Raw genomic sequence first — 17,811 nt, forward strand, 5'->3', positions numbered from 1 at the left:
TACATCTTCCCCTGATGCTGTGTTTTTACTCTAGCTCACAGGTAAGATGTATATCTTTGTACCGTGTTAGCCAGTAGATAGAAGAATATTCAGAATTGAGAGTCCTCAGAGGTTGATACCTTTTAATGGCTAACTGAAAAGATGGTAACAAATTGCAAGCTTTCGAGACTACTCAGGTCTCTTCATCAGGCTTAACTAATACAACATCTGAAGAGTCACATATTTATACACAAAAGAGCACAGAAATAATGCAATAGATAAGACAAGTGACATGAAGCAGAATTATCATTATGGGAGAGGGATAAATATTACAGTTCATTGGAACAGTTCATAGATAAGGAGTGTGAAAGTTATATTGTCCTCTGATTGGTGTCTGGTTCTGTGTTGTGATGCCCCCAGAAGGTCTGAAGAGCAAATTCCTTAATTGATGTAAAAAGACATAAATCCATGAGACACATTCATTCCTGCACTGAGTGTGTCAAAGGTTGTCATAAATTTATACTCCCAAACCCTCCTGTCTCTCTGAGACTTGAAGTTACCTTTTAATACAAGTAATTTAAAAAATGTTTTGCCACAGTTAGATCCATTATTTTTTCTCTTATTGTGTGATGATGAGAATTCATCCTTGTTCTCAGTTTTTGCCATGTTCCCCCACATGCAGACCCCCAGTTGGACAGTTAGTACAAATCATTAGGTACACCACATTAGATGTGATGCAGCTGAAAGTACCTGGGATCTTGTAGTCCTGATGTGAGTTGGGGATCTTTATCTTGCTTGTGGTCATTATAAATGGACAGGTTTTACATTTTTTTTTCTGGTTAAAAGGAAAGGTTCCTGCAGCTGTTGGGGAAGACAGAGAGCTTCTGACAATGATGCTTCTTAAATTTGGGGGCTGCCTACAACACAGCAGTGGGGGGTCTGGAAATCTGGATTGTAATCGGGCATCTTTTTGTAGTAAAGGTTGTAATTTCCGTGCAGCTCCCCTTAGCACCTCCAGATTTAGATTGTAGGTGACCACTAGAGGCACACGGTTATTTTCATCTTTAGCTTTGTATTGTAGCAGGTGATTCCTTGATATTCTTGTGGCTCTTGTAATTTGGTTTTCAATTGTTCTTGGATGGTAGCCCTGAATCAAAAAGGTCATTGAGGCGACTAAGGTGTTTGTCTCTATCCATGTGGTTGGAACATATACAATTGTATCTGATGGCTTGGCTGTAGACAATAGAGGTTTTTTATGTGTTTTGGATGGAAGCTGTCCCATTTAAGGTATGTTGGATGGTCGATTGGATTCTGATACAGGGTTGTCTCTATTTCATTGTTCTTTAGCTTGATGATGGTGTCTAAAAAGTTAATTTCAGTGCTGGAGTAGTTGAGTGTTAAGTTGATGGTGGGATGAAATTGATTAAACTGTTCGTGGAACGTCTTTAGCTGTTGCTCAGACTCCATCCCAATGATTAAAATATCATCAATGTAGCGGTAGTAGGCCAGAGACCTGATGGGACATGAGGACAAAAAGTCGCTTTCAAGTTTGGCCATGAAAAGATTTGCATACTATGGAGCCATTTTACTTCCCATAGCTGTGCCAGTCTCCTGTAGATAGATCTTGTTGTCAAATTCAAAGTAATTGTGGGTGAGGATGAATTTTGTGAGTTTCACCACAAAATCCGCATCATTCCCGGTGTTTTCCATGAAGACTTTGCAGGCATTTAATCTATCCTGGTGTGGGATATTAGAGTACAAAGATTCCATATCCATTGTGTAGCTCAAGCATTCTACTTTAATGGGTTGTCCGGTCTTAAACTACAAGTCTGAAGACTTATGAATCAGCCAGGACTATGCATATGTCATGCCGCCGCTGTATACTCACCCTGCCTCCGCTCCCGCGCTGCTGCCCCTCGCCACCCGGCAGCTGCAGAATCCTCTTCTGACAGGTCCGCAGCTGACAGCGTCTCTGCATGCTATGCGCATGCGCCGTAGGCCGTGGCCGTGCCTCCCTCCTGTCTCTTGTGCTCCAGCGGTGCCCTGACCCGGAAGCACCGCCAGACCAATAGGAGACCAGGCAGGGATATATCAGGCCGCCCTCCTGTAATGGAGGCGCCTGATCTTTGTGTTACACCGCACATTAGGCCCTCTGTTCTGCTGTCAGTGCGTCTCAACTTTCCACGCTTGTCTCCCACAGTCCTACTTCGGTCCTGTCTTCTGTGTCCCTGCTCCGTTCTGCTGTCTGTGGTCCAGTCCTGAAGTCCTACTCCAGTCCTGTCTTCCGTGTCCCTGCTCCGTCCTGCTGTCCGTGGTCCAGTTCCGCAGTCCTATTTCGGTCTTGTCTTCCGTGTCCCTGTTCTGTCCTGCTGTCCGTGGTCCCGTCCTGCAGACCTACTCCGGTCCTGTCTTCCGAACCCTGCTCCGTCCTGCTGTCCGTGTTCCCATCCTGCAGTCCCACTCCAGCCCTGCCGTCTGTAGTACCGTGGTCTTACTCCAGTCGGTTCTGAGCCGCCCCTCTCGGTATCGGCTATCGTGGTACTCGAACCTCTGGGCCTGCTCCTAACGATCCTTGCATAGGGGTCGGCTCCACCTGGTGGCTCGCCCGGGGCCCCTCGGTGCCACGATCCAGAGGGTCCACTCCTGGAGACTTGCCTCACCTGACCACCCCGCTAACAGCATATAGCAAGCTTGCGATCAAATGACTGCTGTTCCTGGTTTTAACACAGGAGAATCCTCACAGCATGCAGTGACTGCAGACTTGTAGTTTAAGATCGGACAGCTCTTTTTAAAGCTTTGCCAGCTTTTATATTACATTGATAACCAAGAGTACTCTCATCATTGTCATTGTGCCACAATTCCGATAATACTCCTTTATAGTACTCCTCATATCTGCTGGGCCATTGTGGGCAAAATGTTTGTTTTATGTTTATACAAATGTGACTGCAAGTGCATTATTGGGCATATCTGTGTACTTGCAGTCCATGTCTATTTTGCTGTTTTTTTTTTACATAAGAGGCTTCAATTTTCCCCAAAAATTCGTCCGTTCTACAGGTGAGAGGACCTCACTGACCATAAGTGCTATTATGGGAGTTAGTTACAGCATGCACTCGGTCTTTTTTTTAATTTTATAACGAGGTGCTGATGTAAAGGACTTGGCAGTCCCAATATAAAGTAATTTGTAATTCACCGCACACTCATATGGATTATTATGCAAAACTGAATTTTTATTGACACACAATCTGGGAGCGTAACAGAATGATACAGTGCAAGCGACGTAAAATAAACGTTTTGGCTCCACCGGAGCCTTTATCATATAATCGCTTGTTCCTGTGCCAAAAAAAGGAAGGGTGCAAAGATAAGGGATGAAGATCCCTGTAAAGTCACATAAAGACTAGTTAAATGGTAATGTCCATGGAAAGGTGCCGAATCACCATCAATAACTGGTGGGGATCTGGAGGGGTGGATGTGTACTGTACTACAGTAAAGAGAAACTTACCCAGTGACTCTAAAGCTGGAAAATGCTGTACAAACACTGCTCCACTGGGAACTGCTAATATAACACGGCCCAGGTACTGACCACCACTGTACAAGGTGTGATAATCCATAGCTACAGGGCATTATGGGATGGAAAAGCAAAATGATTTCAGCTGTGTGGGAATTGGTCCTGGGCTACTTTTTTTTGCAAACCTCGATTTGAATCTGAAAATGTTTGAATTTGAGTGAGGCTGCAAATTTCAGGAAATTCAACTCAAACTCAATCCTCTACGAATTGATTCACTCGTCTTTACATATCACATAGCAGGGCCTATTTCTGCTACGGTATTATGGGAATTGCGCACACTGATTTATGCAGTGGTACATTGGGGTGACCGTGGAAATTGTTTCTGACAAGTTCCTTTTAAGCACTATCACCAGAATTCATGCTAGTAAAAATATTCTTTATTACTATATGTAGCATGTTGCCTTGAGATTAGTTTTAGTAATTTTAATTAAATGTATTCCAAATCAGAATTTGCATTTATTAACCCTGCACATGCTGTAATCCTCAGTTCGTTCACCATTAGTGTTAGTCTACTGGTATATGTCTAATTCCTGGGTAAGGATATGGGCCTTGCCCATTTTTCAGTCCTCCAGGTTTACAAACCAACATGTGGAGCAAACTGCTCTAAATTGTGTCACAAATGTATCTCACAGCAGACTAGATATTATTTTGGAGCAAAATCAGCAATAAAAGGCTCCAACAACTTTATAAATCTTTAGATGAACCACCATAGAGCCTTTCCTATAAGTCAAATAGAAATCCTCTCACTGGATCATAAGCCTTGTAGTCTTCTTATTTTTGTGTTTCTGAACTATCATGTCACCAACAAGAAATGAAATCTAGCAAATAAGCAAAACAAATGCATAGTTACACTTCAGTGTCATAAATCTTCCACATCTGGCCTCCATTGGGAAATAACCTTGTATCACCCAGCTGTCAGGATGTGTAACAAATGAAATCCTCTTTCTTGGTCAAGTACCATGTCACTTGTGGGGATCGAGACCTAGTAAACTATCCAGCGCCTCATTTTACCCTGCTTTTCTCCAGCCTGAGTGATGCGTTACACCCAGGTGTAATCCGAGGACTAACGCAACACGTCAGAAAAATAGAGTATATACGTGAGCCTATCATGCTCGGTTTAAATCTCCGGTGTCATTTTTATTAGGATGGTTTTAGAGGTGAACAAAATGGGCTAAAATAGGTAAAATAGAGGGTTAATTGTATCCAAAATTGACCTTTTAATTACTATTATTCTTATCAGGTTGCAGATGCAGAAAATGATGAATAGACTAATTCCCCTTTGTTCCTTCCTCCAGCGCCACAACTGCAGGCCCAGTGTTGGACTGGGGTGCCAAGCGCCCACCAGTAACCAACTCCAGGGCCCCTTTTTTAAACTTTATGCAAATGTGACATTATCCTCAGTCACAAATGTATATAACAATGACCTTGGTAGAAGGTAAATTAATAAGATGCTATGTCTGTGCATAGTGATTCAAATATATTGTGGCTAACATAGAACACAATTTCAAAAAAAATCACAGAAAAAAACAGCTTTACCAACACCAGGTCAGATTGCCAATGCACCAGCATGTTGCAGAAGACCCCATGGTAAAGGCGGGGGCAGCACATGGGCAAATTACTGATGCAAACAGCCACTCACAAGCCTACCAATTCATGGCGGGGTGGCTGCGTAGTATTAAAAGTAATACTCTGCTCATATAAGAGGCTGGGGGCCCACTCTTGCACAGTGGCCCATCATAGGATTCTCCTGTTCTCCTGTGGGCCAGTCCCAAGCCTGGCTGCAGCCAATCAATGGGCTTAGCAGCTCTTGCTGCCTACATCAGATGAGCAGCAATGTTGGACCTGGGGAAGGCGAATATTGGTGTTTGCCATTGCCTATGTCCTACACCCCTATAATAAAAATTCTCAGACATCCCCTTTAACTTCAGATCATGGGGCTGCAATCCTTAATTGATCAGCAATATACTTTATTTATATGTAATTTATATTTAGTTTTATCTTCTAAAACAGGAAATCTTCTGTCCTAATATAGTTGTCATGATCCATGCTGGATTATGACAGGTTTTGAATAAGTAACCTTTTTTTTCAATTGAGCTGGTTGCTTGGAGCTGGTTTTGCCCCCGGTGGCCATTGGGGTTATTGCACGGTGGTGTCTTTTGTTCTAGTTTGCCCCAGGTGGTGGTTAGTGTTATTGCACATGATAATGAAGCAGGTGTGATTCCTTGGGTCCTGCCTATAAGGTGTAGCAGGTGGTTTCACTCACTGTTAGTGATATTGCTCATTTCCAACCAAGACTGGTGAAGGAAGGAACTACAGAGAGCAGCTCAGGGGAGCTCTGGTGTAAAGTCTGGTGAAAGGAGGAATTACAGAGAGGTGTTCCTTGCAGCTCTGACAAAGCTTGGAGAAGTAGCAGCTATTCTGGAGGAAAGCTGCATTCTGGTGGTGGACTCTGTTGCTGGGAGTAATAGCAACAGAGCAAAGCTAAGCGGTGTTTCCTTGTTTGTATTTTTCCCTGGTGTGTATTAGTACAGCGGTGGGGCCAGTGCCTGCACCACCCAGCTCCCTAGCAAGGGATAGGTGTAGGGTGTGCTAGGGTGACAGGTTCCGGCTCGGCGACAGGTGAGGAGCCTGTATAGGGAACGTTAGGAGTGTGAGGGACACTGACTCAGGGGAGTGCAGGAGGTCTCCACGTCCCTGTTCCCTATCGCAGGGCCCACCGTTGTAACTGTTTCCCCTTCCCCCGTGTCTTGTTGTTTTAGTTACCGGCCTGCGGGTCGTGTCACACAGGACAGTTACACGTGCCGTGTCTTGTTGTTTTAGTTACCGGCCTGCGGGTCGTGTCACACAGGATGGGTCTACGTGACAATAGTGCATAGATGTCATTTAACAAAAAAATGGTACATTTATAATCCAAGACGGAAGCTACAGTATTCAGATAGTGCTTGCTCTGAGAAGCAAGCAATGTCAATGAGAAGGGGAGAAAGGGCCCCAACATGCAACTGAGGAGGTATAGTGATGCACAAAAGCCTTGGCCCCCCCGACTCACCGAGCGTGCACTGACGGTTCCTCATGTGCATATGAATTATTTTCTCAGGCTCTACATGCCAGTAACATGTGCAGTGCTAGAATGGATGTGATAGGGATCAGGTCCCCATACAGCACTGTATAGCACATTTAAAATGCAATATTGGGCTGACAGACTCCCTTCATCACCTCTGGCAGACCTAGTGCATCCATTTATTATATGGTCAGCCAGTTGATTGGCCGCTATGTATTACTAGTGTTCCCTTTCAGTCGTTATTGCAGGTAAATTGCAGCAAACACCCTTGCTGATAGCTGAGCTCATGGTTATTAGCGATCGTTGCCTTCATTCACTCATCACAAACCCTTTTTTTAGAAGCTAACCATTTTGATGAAGTCATTGAACCCAAATAATGTCTGATTGTGATGAATTTTACCCTGTGTGTATTGCTCATCTCTACCAGTAAGAGACTGACCATATTTGTTGGTGAGGGTATTTTTCGTGCCTAATCTTTTCTCCACGGATGTATTTCAGCATTTAAACTACAATTCCCATCATTTGCAGTTAGATTCAAGTTGCTTAAAGTTGTGCTTTCTCAGCAGCTGCATCAGGCTCGGGAGTCCAGGGTCCTGCGTCCCTGCTTTGCATGCGAACACCTGCATTGTGGACAGTGAAGCTTGGTGGGTTTCCAGTCAGGGGTACTTGAGGACTGAAGTCGAAAATATTTGACCTAGGTCATGGGACATTTTTGAGGAAATATCTCATCGTAGGATATCTCCACATCTGTTGTCCTACACTGCAGCCTTCTGACTCTCAGGCCTCTTGGGGACGTGGTATTTGCTCATTTTTGGTTATGACATCACTTGGAAGATGCAAACTGATGGTTGTGTTTTTCTGTCAAAATAATAGTTTTAGCTTTGCAAGTCAATGAATTAGAATGACTGATGCAGAGTTCCAGTGCTCCGGGCCCTAGGGCTTTGCCAATACTCCATCCAAACACTATATTACAAGCCAATTCCATGTTTGACAAAAATGTAAAAAGTGCTAAATGGAACCTGTCAGCAGCTTTATGATACCCCATCTGAGAGCATCTTAAGGTAGGAGCAGAAACCCTGATCCCAGCAATCACTTACTGGGCTACCTGCTGCAGTTTTGATACAAGCACTGTTTTCTCGGCAGCAGATCTACCAGTTCTCTGACTATAGAACTCCACCCCAGCACTGATTTGGCAGCTCTGCCCATGTACAGTGTACACAGAAAGCTGCCAATCAATTGTGGAGGCGGGGTGGTTATACAGAGCGGCATTATATGCCTCTGTTTCCTATCACATGTTACACTGTTATCTGATCGGATGCCAGTAAATGCTAAACTGGATAAAAAGTAAAAAACACATTAAAATGGTATTAATGAAGCACAAGGGAATATGTGGATTTTCAGTTATATTGTATTTTTTGTAATTCTGCTCAGAAATGCACTCATCTTCATTCTTATAGTAATGGACATAATAGGACATAATATAATTCTGAATAGGAAAACTAACTGCAACACATGAAATGTCATGTATCTAATGTTGTGTGAGGTGTGCACAGTACAAAGAGAGTTTTACCACAGGCACTTTTGAAAAACGCCTCCCTAGGTAAATGTCCGATGCCGCTAATCCAGCTGCGGTTAATATTTCCGCAGTATCCTGACACTTTTCCAGTGTGCACAAAGGCAACACTTCTGCCCTGAAATTTGCTGGCATTGAGAGAGTGTCTAGACCTATTAGGGGAGCTGATCGGAAAAGGAAATTCCTTAATGGAGAATCCTAATGGATCTTTATGTTGGAACAAACTTCCTTTAGGATTAATCATCAGACATGATCTGATGTAACTGAAAATCCACATATTCCCTTGTGCTTCATTAATACCATTTTAATGTGTTTTTACTTTTTATCCAGTTTATTATTTACATTACCTGACAGGATGCCAGTAACATGTAATGGGAAATAGAGGGCATATGTGTCCATTTCTCTATGACCATGGTTAAGGTTGTATACCGAATCTAGTTGATCATTGCTTCATTTCTCTGTAGTCTGGTCTGAGCCATCATTCTGTCAGGGATGGTAGCTCCATACCTGTGCAGGCCCCTTGCGCTCCTTGGCGGGCTTCGGCTCTCCCCTGGGTCACCCATCTCCCTTCACTGGCCATGAGAAGTGGGGGTGTCACCTCCCGGGGTGCTCTCTCAGTCCGGATATAGCATTCTAGGAGATGCACGCCTAGCATTGCTGGGAGGCGGGATGCCCCTGCTCTTGGCAATTATGCTGTGCAGGGACCCCGGGACACCGGGCCCCGTGGAGTTAGCTGTTGCCAGTGGGTGTGGGATGCCACATACCTGCTGGGGCAGTCAGAAGGTGGGATGTTCCCTCCAGTCTTCTCTACCCTCCTCCGGTGTCTCTGTGGTCCGGGAGTGGAGATTGGGCAGTGCCCCAGCATGGTTGGGTGACTGCTGGGAGGCACATTAATACCTGCCATTCTCTCCATTTAAGGTTGGTGTTGCTGAGCTTTTGAGGAGGTCCATGCTAGGCCTGTACTTGGTTTGCCATCGTTCACCTTAGTTTATGCAGTTGCACTGCAGTTTTTTGGTTCTGGTGTGTTTGCCGTGTCTGCTGTTTGTGTGTTCGGTCACAAGCTGCCGAGCTGCTCGCCGCCTGGGAAGGGCTCTGCTAAAGTTCCCCCTTGCCAGGACCGGCAGGCGGGTGAAGAGTATACTCGGCCCTCAAGGGTGCGTGGCAGTGCAACGACCAGTGCTAAGTGTGACTGACACACTGCTCTTGCTGGATCACAGTAGGTCAATTCACAATCACCCAGCATAACACATACCTGGTTTTAATGTTTTTGTGAAATAAACTTCGTAACCTGAGAACGTTTTGTTGGAGAATCCACTTTTCACAATTGGAATCAGGGTCTCTGTCTCTACATCATGTTGCTCTCATATTAGATGACAAAAGCCTGGTGACAGATTCCTTTTAGTTTGAAAGGCTTTAAAAAGCCTATGAGACTGTGCAGAAGGTTAAATATATTCAGGCCATTTATAAGGTTAGCTTAAATGTAGTCCGCCCGGTGGTCAGCTTTTTGCAGTGGGTCTGTCTTCTGAAACCCTTGGCAATTCGCTTTTACTACCAGTGAATGTTGCAGCCAGCCATGCATACAATACTGGTCAATGTAAAACTTGTAGGCACCCCAAACAGAGGAACAACACTGAGGTTGATTCATTAAGACTGGCGAGGCACATGGAGCACTCGCTGGATTACACAGATCTGTCTCCACAATGTCCCACCCATGCTAAGCCCACCCATGCTAAGCCAAAAGCTGAGTTGCGCAAAATTGTAACTTATTAAAGTGTTTATTCCAGATGTCTGGGTAAGTATCTCAATGCCTTGGGCCCTTACTCTACATAATCCTATAAGACATGTGGAAAGCCATTGCCTACTTTTTCATTCTGAGACTGAATGCCACTGCCAGCCGCTCCATGTTACTGTAGGTCCATTTCACACTTCTGATTTTCTCTTTTCACAGAGAGAACATGTTCCCTTGTTCAGAGAGAAAAAAAACGAAGACCTGTTTGACTTATATCTGAGTTGCAAAGCAAACTTGCCTGTGCAATTTTAATTGATAATTGAAAAACCCTGGAGAGCACTGTATTGGCATCGTAGGACTGTCTGAGAGTTTGCTGCGGGATGCTTGGGGAAACTAGAGAAACTGAAGACACGCTGCTTGTAAGGCTGTGTGCCCACGAAGCGTTTTTTAAGTGTTTCTGCAGCGCTTTTTGACAAGCGATTCGGCTGCAGAAACGCTTAAGAAAAGCATCCAATTGATTTTTAATGAAAAACGCACATGTTAATCCAATGGTGCGTTTTTTACCGCTGCGGAAACGTTTAGCGATTAAAAACGCAGCATGTTCATTAATTTAGCAGATTCGCACGCGATTCCGCATACCATCAATTATATGGGCAAAAACGCTTAGGAAAACGCAAGCAAAAACGCTTGACAAACGCTTACAAAAGCGCATCAAAAAACGCATGCGTTTTCCCGGGAGCAGGGTGTGCAATTCTGCTCAGGTTTATTCTGCTTCAGAATCGTTACGTGGGCACATAGCCTAAAACCTGACACCAAGCCAAATCTGATCCAGAACATTGATCAAAATTGGTCTGGTTTCCACATACACAAAAAATTCTAGTCCAGACTACAATAGACCATTTTGTACCTACGGGGGCCATTGGGCGGGACAGGAGAGAGCTTTCTGGAGGAAAGTTCATATCATTCAGTACATGCCTTCTTAGCAGTCTACCTGCAGCCCCGGACGGGGAAATCTCAGAATGTATCCAAAGCCGGAACCTCTGTGATGAGACAATACCATTTGAGGAAGGTATCGCGGTCTAGAAATATTTTCAAGGAAATAGTTATTATATACGAAGAAAATTTTTATTTTTTATATTTTTATACAAAATATAACTTTGACTTTGTTTCTCTTAATGAAGACAAGTGAGAAAACTTTATTGTTCTAAGCGCTTTATTGCTACTTTGCCAAAACTGCAAAGCTTGTCCTAAAGTGTGGAATCATTAATCCTATGTCCTCTCACATGTCAGTGTAAGTTTCCATGCCTAGCCAGATAATTCTATTCGCAATCAATCTACTCCCACAGGGTATGTTGCTTATTGATATTATGCCAGATCTCATCCATATATGCTGACGAGACACAATTGCAGAAATGTCCGAGTCGGCCATGACCCTGCGGCGGTTTTCATCACTCCTTCTTTCTTCTCCAACTAATAGGAGGGGCTGTCATAAATACAAACCAAGCAGCTGACAATTAATAAGTGGAAGTGTATGTATTGATTGATACTTTATACAAGATGGACATAGACAGGTCTAGAGTTTCGCTGTCCTTGGAATTTTTTTCAGGGATTTATGTTGCATTTAAGGCTAGTGTAAAAAATACATTAATATACACTCCTCAACATTGAAATTGCAACATGAAGGAAAAGTCATAGTATGACAAAAATTACAGGATTTAATTATGTGCAAGTTATGCAAAAATTGGGACCAATATCCCCGCACTTACAGCATTGTCTGCTATCACTGAGGTTATTAATGGTTGTTTGAGGAATGCACTTGGGGAAATCATCAAGATCCGTTGCTGGCAGTTCCTTTTTGCAATTGGTCACCATTAACGTCCCAGATGTGCTCGATGGGAGATAAGTCTGGGAACCAATGGAATCAAGTCTTAAATCAATTTCTCCAAAGTGCTCATCTTACTGTTAGCACCCTAAACATGCTACCATGTCCTGCAGCGTCTCAAGACTTGTCTTTCATCAAGCATATCTATGATGTAATTATTCAGCAATTAGAAAGGGAGCTGCCAGCAGTGGATCTTGATGATTTGCTTACCTATCTGAATTCTGCATGGAGTAACATTCTTCCGACAACCATTAATAGTCTCATTGATAGCAGTCAAGATGTGTAAGTGCAGAAATTTCTGTGTGTGGCACTCACTATATACTGATTACATCAAGATCTTTTTAAAAGTGTTTCAATTTTTCATCATTTGCTTATCATTTAACATGTCTATCCATCCTGTGATTTCCATAATTCCATAACTTTTTTTCTTCTTGGTGTTACAATATCCATATTGAGGAGTGTTTTATTGTCTTGTAGGTGATCTGAATTTCAGATGTAATTTAGGTGTAGCTCAGTTTGTAATTTAACAGAAAAATTGACTAATGAGAAATTTTCACTTGCTAAATTATTATTTTTTTTAATACAGGATTGAAATAAAATCTTTTTTAGTTATTTACATATTCTGTAAGATTCCACCTGACATAACTGATCAAAGCTTAAAATTCACTTAAAATGTAATTGAACCCTATCACAACTGTATCAGGAGCAAATTTTCCCTGTCTCCTTAGCTTCTCTGTTCTTCTAGGTTCTCCTCTTTTTAGGTACAGCAGGTGTCATTTGATCACTCACTGCAGATGGATTTGCAGACAAATTTGAGCAGTTTTAATGAATGATCAGTGCATGAGGAAAACAAAGTTTATAAGTGAGGAAAGATTTTTTTCTTTAAGATATTGTATAGAGTTTCCTACCTTCACTTGGACTGATAATTTAAGAGCAAAAAATAAGTGTAGTTACCATTTAAATGGAGTTCTGTCTGACAATTCCAAATACTGCACTTATCATCGCTTCATATGCTGATCACTACTTTTTCTCTCAGGTTGTGTAGGATCAAGTTGAACTTCCAGGTGGGCCCCTTTTGTCATGAGCAGAGATGCTTCTGGTGGCAGTCTATAAACTGTGTTTCAGGGGTGGCAAGATGCTGTCTCTCCTATTTCAGATTGGGATACTGCGCCCTGACTGGCCGGCAGTGGCCAGATGCAGCAATCCAGACAACTGTGTGATAATTATGGGCCTGGTCCGAGCCTGTCGGTGCCATCTGTATTTCAAATGGATGTGTGTCATTTAATGCACATCCAGTTGAAAAATTATGTGGAGAAGAGAACCACTAGCTCACCGGCTTATCAGAGGCCAGCAACTAGTGATGTCAGCGTATCTATACAGGCGATGCAGTGACGTCACTGCTGTGCACTGCCTGCTCTGATAGATGGAAGGGGAAAATGGAGATTTTCATTGTGGGAGCAGGGACAGGTGAGCTGAAAGAAAAATCATGTGATTAACAAAGAGCTCCTGCCGGAGGTTCGCGAGCCCATGTATCTGCATCCCCTATTTAATGGGAAGATCAGAGGGATCATTCTTATTCTCAGTTGCACATGGAGACGCAAAAAGCAATGGAATGAAACTGAAAGGGAGAAGATACAGATTAGAAATTATAAAAAAAACTTTTTGGACACTGAGGGTGATCAAAGAGTGGACCAGGCTGCCACGTGAGGTGGTGAGTTCTCCTTCAATGGAAGTCTTCAAACAGAGGCTGATGGTTTAGTGACTCCTGCATTGAGCAGAGGGTTGGAGACATGACCTTGAAGGTCCCTTCCAACTCTAACACTCTATGATAAGTGAGAATGGGCATGTTCTCCTCCCCAAAAGCCTTACCTATGCTGTGCGGTACAATCGTTCTTACACTATATTCTTCGAGGTTTTGTTTCTTGGCATTACTAGGATTTATTATTATGGTGCCTAGAACACATTCTTGTATGGTAAAGTGTAAACATGGAATGTGGACTTTTACTTGAATTATACTCTTTATTTCCAGACACTTAGTCACTGATGCATAGCTGCTGCTTTCTTTATTGCACTGAATTAATTTCTATGGGTGTTAGTGAAAGATTCATGTGCAAATCCCAATCTCAACCTTGGAGTGCCGGTCACACCAGCAATTAGTAGAGTTATGGCATCTTATCTTTCAATATATTTGGGAACCAATGTAAGTGTTTTTTCTATTTTCCTAAATCACTCAGGTTCTTAGAGGTAGATAAGTGCCATAATGTAAGTGTATTATATAATATACTGTGGGCTGCACTGGCAGCTTTGGCAAACGCCAGATAGGCCGGTCTGGCAGTGGGCGGCATTGGCCCCCAACTCTTTTAGTAGCATCTGTGTCCTTTGGACCATCGGCTTCCTGCTCCACCGCTTACTCTAATAGACTGCCTCCGGCTGCGGCCTTGAAGGGAGCTGGTGTAACACAAACGTCAGACAGCGCAATTTTTCTTTTTGGGAAAATCCTGTTTCAGAATCTTGTCCGTGACAAATTGATGAGAAGCCTACAAGTAAAACCAGACCAACCCACAGGCCCCATTCAGTTGATAGGAAAAATTAACACCCACTTACTTTCTGATGTCTAGATTACAAATGTATGATATATAAAAGAAATGTGTCCAAGAACATTAAACCATGCTGCAGATTGTCTGCTCTGGCTTCTGTTAACATGGAATCGGAATGTTCATTGTGGTAAGTGCAATTTATATGGACATGGGGACCTCTTGTGGTCATTTTTGGTAAGTGCATGTGCTTATTTATTATTATTATTAATATTTATTTATATAGCGCCATTGATTCCATGGTGCTGTACATGAGAAGGGGTTACATACAAATTACAGATATCACAGTAAACAAACTAACAATGACAGACTGATATTGAGGGGAGAGAGGACCCTGCCCTTTCGGGCTTACATTCTATTTATGAAACCAAGTTCAAAGAATTCTGAAGGGAAACATTAAGGCCAAGGTCCCACATAGCTTAAACATGCGTTTTTTTTCTGCAGGTAATCTCACGAAAATTCAGAATAGCAATCTGCTCTTGCATTTTTGCTGTGTTTATTTTATTTTTTTTATCACCTTTTTTATGCAGTATCTGAGCAGATTGGACACCGCATTTTTTCTGAGTTATTTTAGTGCAGAAATGCTCAGATTCTGCATTTAAAAACAGTTACATTACATTTTTTTCAGGCTCCCAATAAAAGCCTAACAGGAGAAACCATGCCAAAAAAATGCACAGTACAACAACTTTTGGCAGGAGTTTTCATTAAATCATATTATTTGAGCTTTTACTGCATGAAAAACAGCAGAAATAAATGTACCGTAGCTTTACCCGTACGTGGGAACACAGCCTTAGCCAAACAACAACAAAAACGATCTGAAAAGTGGCACCATAATTGCTGATGTAAAAAAATATATATTAAAACAATAAAACCAAGAAAACTTTGATTTTCCAAAAACTGGTGTGGTTAATCCAAGTGTTTTATAAGAAACTATTTGTTTTTATTTTAGACAAAACTAAAACTTAGAAAAGATTTAATGCTAAAATTACAAGCCCATAATATGTTATTCCAGGAGCGGGGTGGTAGTAGGATGAACAATAAAGTGTATACTTTGTCTTTACAGCTACTTCAGGACTGTATTTTCCTAAAAAACAATTCACTGGAAGTTTATACCTAGACCATCCTGCGGGTTCGATGCTCTTACAAGTCCATGCACTGGGTGACCACCCGGGAGAGGTCCCACACTTCAGCCTGTGCAGGACCCTTCAAAATCCAAAGTACATTCACTTTTTCCATGTGGATGGGCAGACAGGAATCCTCTATCTCAATGAGACCTTAACCAGTGAAGTCTTCAGCGAACTCAGTAAGTGTAAATTGTAGCCAGGCTTGGCTGATTCTTCTCCCAACGTAGTGAACCATGCAATGTGTTCTCCTTCCACTGCAGTTCCATAGACGGTGATAGAGCCAGTGTCCAGAATGTGCCCCGTTCATTTTGGAGTGTCCAGAGCTCCAGAGTCCCTTGATCCAGAAAATGTTTCCCAGCAGTCAGACCCCCAGTGGATAGGGGATAACTGACTATTTTGGGAATGACCCTTTAATGTAACTTGTATATTAGAAGTGTTATCGAATATCTATGTTATTATGTGGATGTGTGCTGCCATGCTGTTTGTTTTGGATTGGTTAAATTCCTGATTACACCATTCCAATCACATGGCCATAGTTTTCATATCATGTACATTAAAGAAAACTTTCTGAAGTGGTATTGGGGAAAAACAAAATCACTAAAATTATTTATTTATTTTTTTAATAAAGTGCTGGTCTTCGAGTCAATAAGAGTCCAGCGATAATCATTTATTCTTTGTTTTTTTTTGTTCTGCTACTTTTAAACTTGAAAAATGGTGTATGGTTGCCATATTCTGAGAGCCATAGCGTCTTTATTTTCCCGTCGGTGGCGCTGTTTGAGGGCTTGTCTTTTGCTGGATAAGCTGTGGTCTTTATCAGCACAAGTATGGGCACCATTAGTTTTTGATTGCTATTTTTTTTTTAAAGGGAGAAAAGGTGACTGAAAAAAACAGCAATTCTGACCCTTTTTTCCAATGCTCATGTGGGAAAAATAATATTCCTATTGCAGCAGCCAGGTCCCTAAATTGCCACAACTGCTGCCATCTGAGCTAGCTCCAATTACAGGTCGTGTCCGCTGTATAGTTCTGCCTCTGAGCCCTCACCATTAGCTACCATATGATGTACATCATTGGCTGGTAAGGGAATTAATGTTTTTAGCACTCTCCTTGCTGGATTATTTTACACGTACGTGTGTGTCCTTGGAGGCTGTAAATCCCCTGCACTTGCTAAATTGAGCTAACTGACCTGCAACCTTAGGACTTTTCTAGTCCTCACAACATACTTTTTTCAGATATGTCCTTTGACAATAAAAGTCAAGGGATTTTCAGCGAAAAACAAAAGACCCTTTAAAGACCTTCATCCAGTGCCTCTCACTGCCACAGCGGAGATGCCCATCATGCCTGGCTGTCACATATTGGGTACATGTTGTATTAATTGGACTGTCTGCCAATATCTGGCAAGAAGCCGCCAGACCCCATGTCAGTAGCGCCTCTCAAGTTAAAGGTGCTGGATAACCTCTTTGGCATTAGAGAATTCATTAAGCCAGCAAGGCGGGTAGCTTTATAAATCTTTAAGCTTTTGCTTTGTTAGAACAGTTTGTGATAGATGGGAATATTCACTTTCATTGCTGTCCTCATTTATTTATTTATTTTTATAGGAAGCCTATCAATATACATATTACGATTCAAAGTAATGGTGTCTACTGCTGAAGATCAGGTCTGCGACAAGCCCCTGACATTTACTGACATTAGCCTGTCACTTAAAGACTACAGAATCCCCAACTGCTCCGCGCTGCAACCCAAGGACTTGTGCTTCGGGGACCCTCAACTTTCTTTCCACATCAAAGAGAACCGACCACCGGGCAGATTCTTCCAGTTCTATCCACACGTCCATGCTCATCAGTGTCCAAATGTCAGTGTCAGCTACACCTTAATATTGGGTAATGACCATACCTCCATTCATGACAAGTGTGAAGTCTTGACGTTTACAGAAGGACATAATCCTGTTTTAGGATGGCCAGTGCCCTATACGGTATTAATGATTGGTGCCAGGAGATTAGATGCGTCACTTTTCTCTTGTTGATCAGTTGCTGACATACAAAAAAGATATAATATACATTTTGATAGTTGATAACCCCCTTATTATTTAATACAAAGGAGATCTAGTGTGAAAACTAAAAAAGCCCTAGAACCTCACCCACCTGAGAACCAGATCATTCACTGCAGATTTAAGTCAGGGATCAGGATTCAAGGATATTGACACCTTTTATGAAATTAAGTCTGCAATCTTCAAACCTTGATTAATTTTCAGACTCTGAAATGCGTTGTTTTTTTTTGTCATCAGAATTTTGTGCTTTTCAGCGTTTTTTG

The 17,811-nt window shown here is 42.4% G+C and overlaps 1 protein-coding gene across 2 annotated transcripts in view; it reads left to right on the plus strand.

Annotated features, from left to right (window-relative positions):
• RET (ret proto-oncogene) overlaps positions 1-17,811 on the plus strand; it is a 123,130-nt gene that overhangs the window by 45,356 nt on the left and 59,963 nt on the right. For both annotated transcript variants that reach the window (XM_073574779.1, XM_073574778.1), the window contains 2 exons: positions 15,444-15,683; positions 17,100-17,381. In XM_073574779.1, coding sequence (XP_073430880.1) covers positions 15,515-15,683; positions 17,100-17,381 — 451 coding nt within the window. In that variant the 5' untranslated portion in view covers positions 15,444-15,514. The remainder of the gene's footprint in view (positions 1-15,443; positions 15,684-17,099; positions 17,382-17,811) is intronic.

The sequence above is a fragment of the Dendrobates tinctorius genome, unplaced genomic scaffold (genome assembly GCF_039654945.1).
Source record: "Dendrobates tinctorius isolate UK_male_01 unplaced genomic scaffold, ASM3965494v1 ptg000040l, whole genome shotgun sequence".
Classification (NCBI taxonomy): Eukaryota; Metazoa; Chordata; class Amphibia; order Anura; family Dendrobatidae; genus Dendrobates; species Dendrobates tinctorius.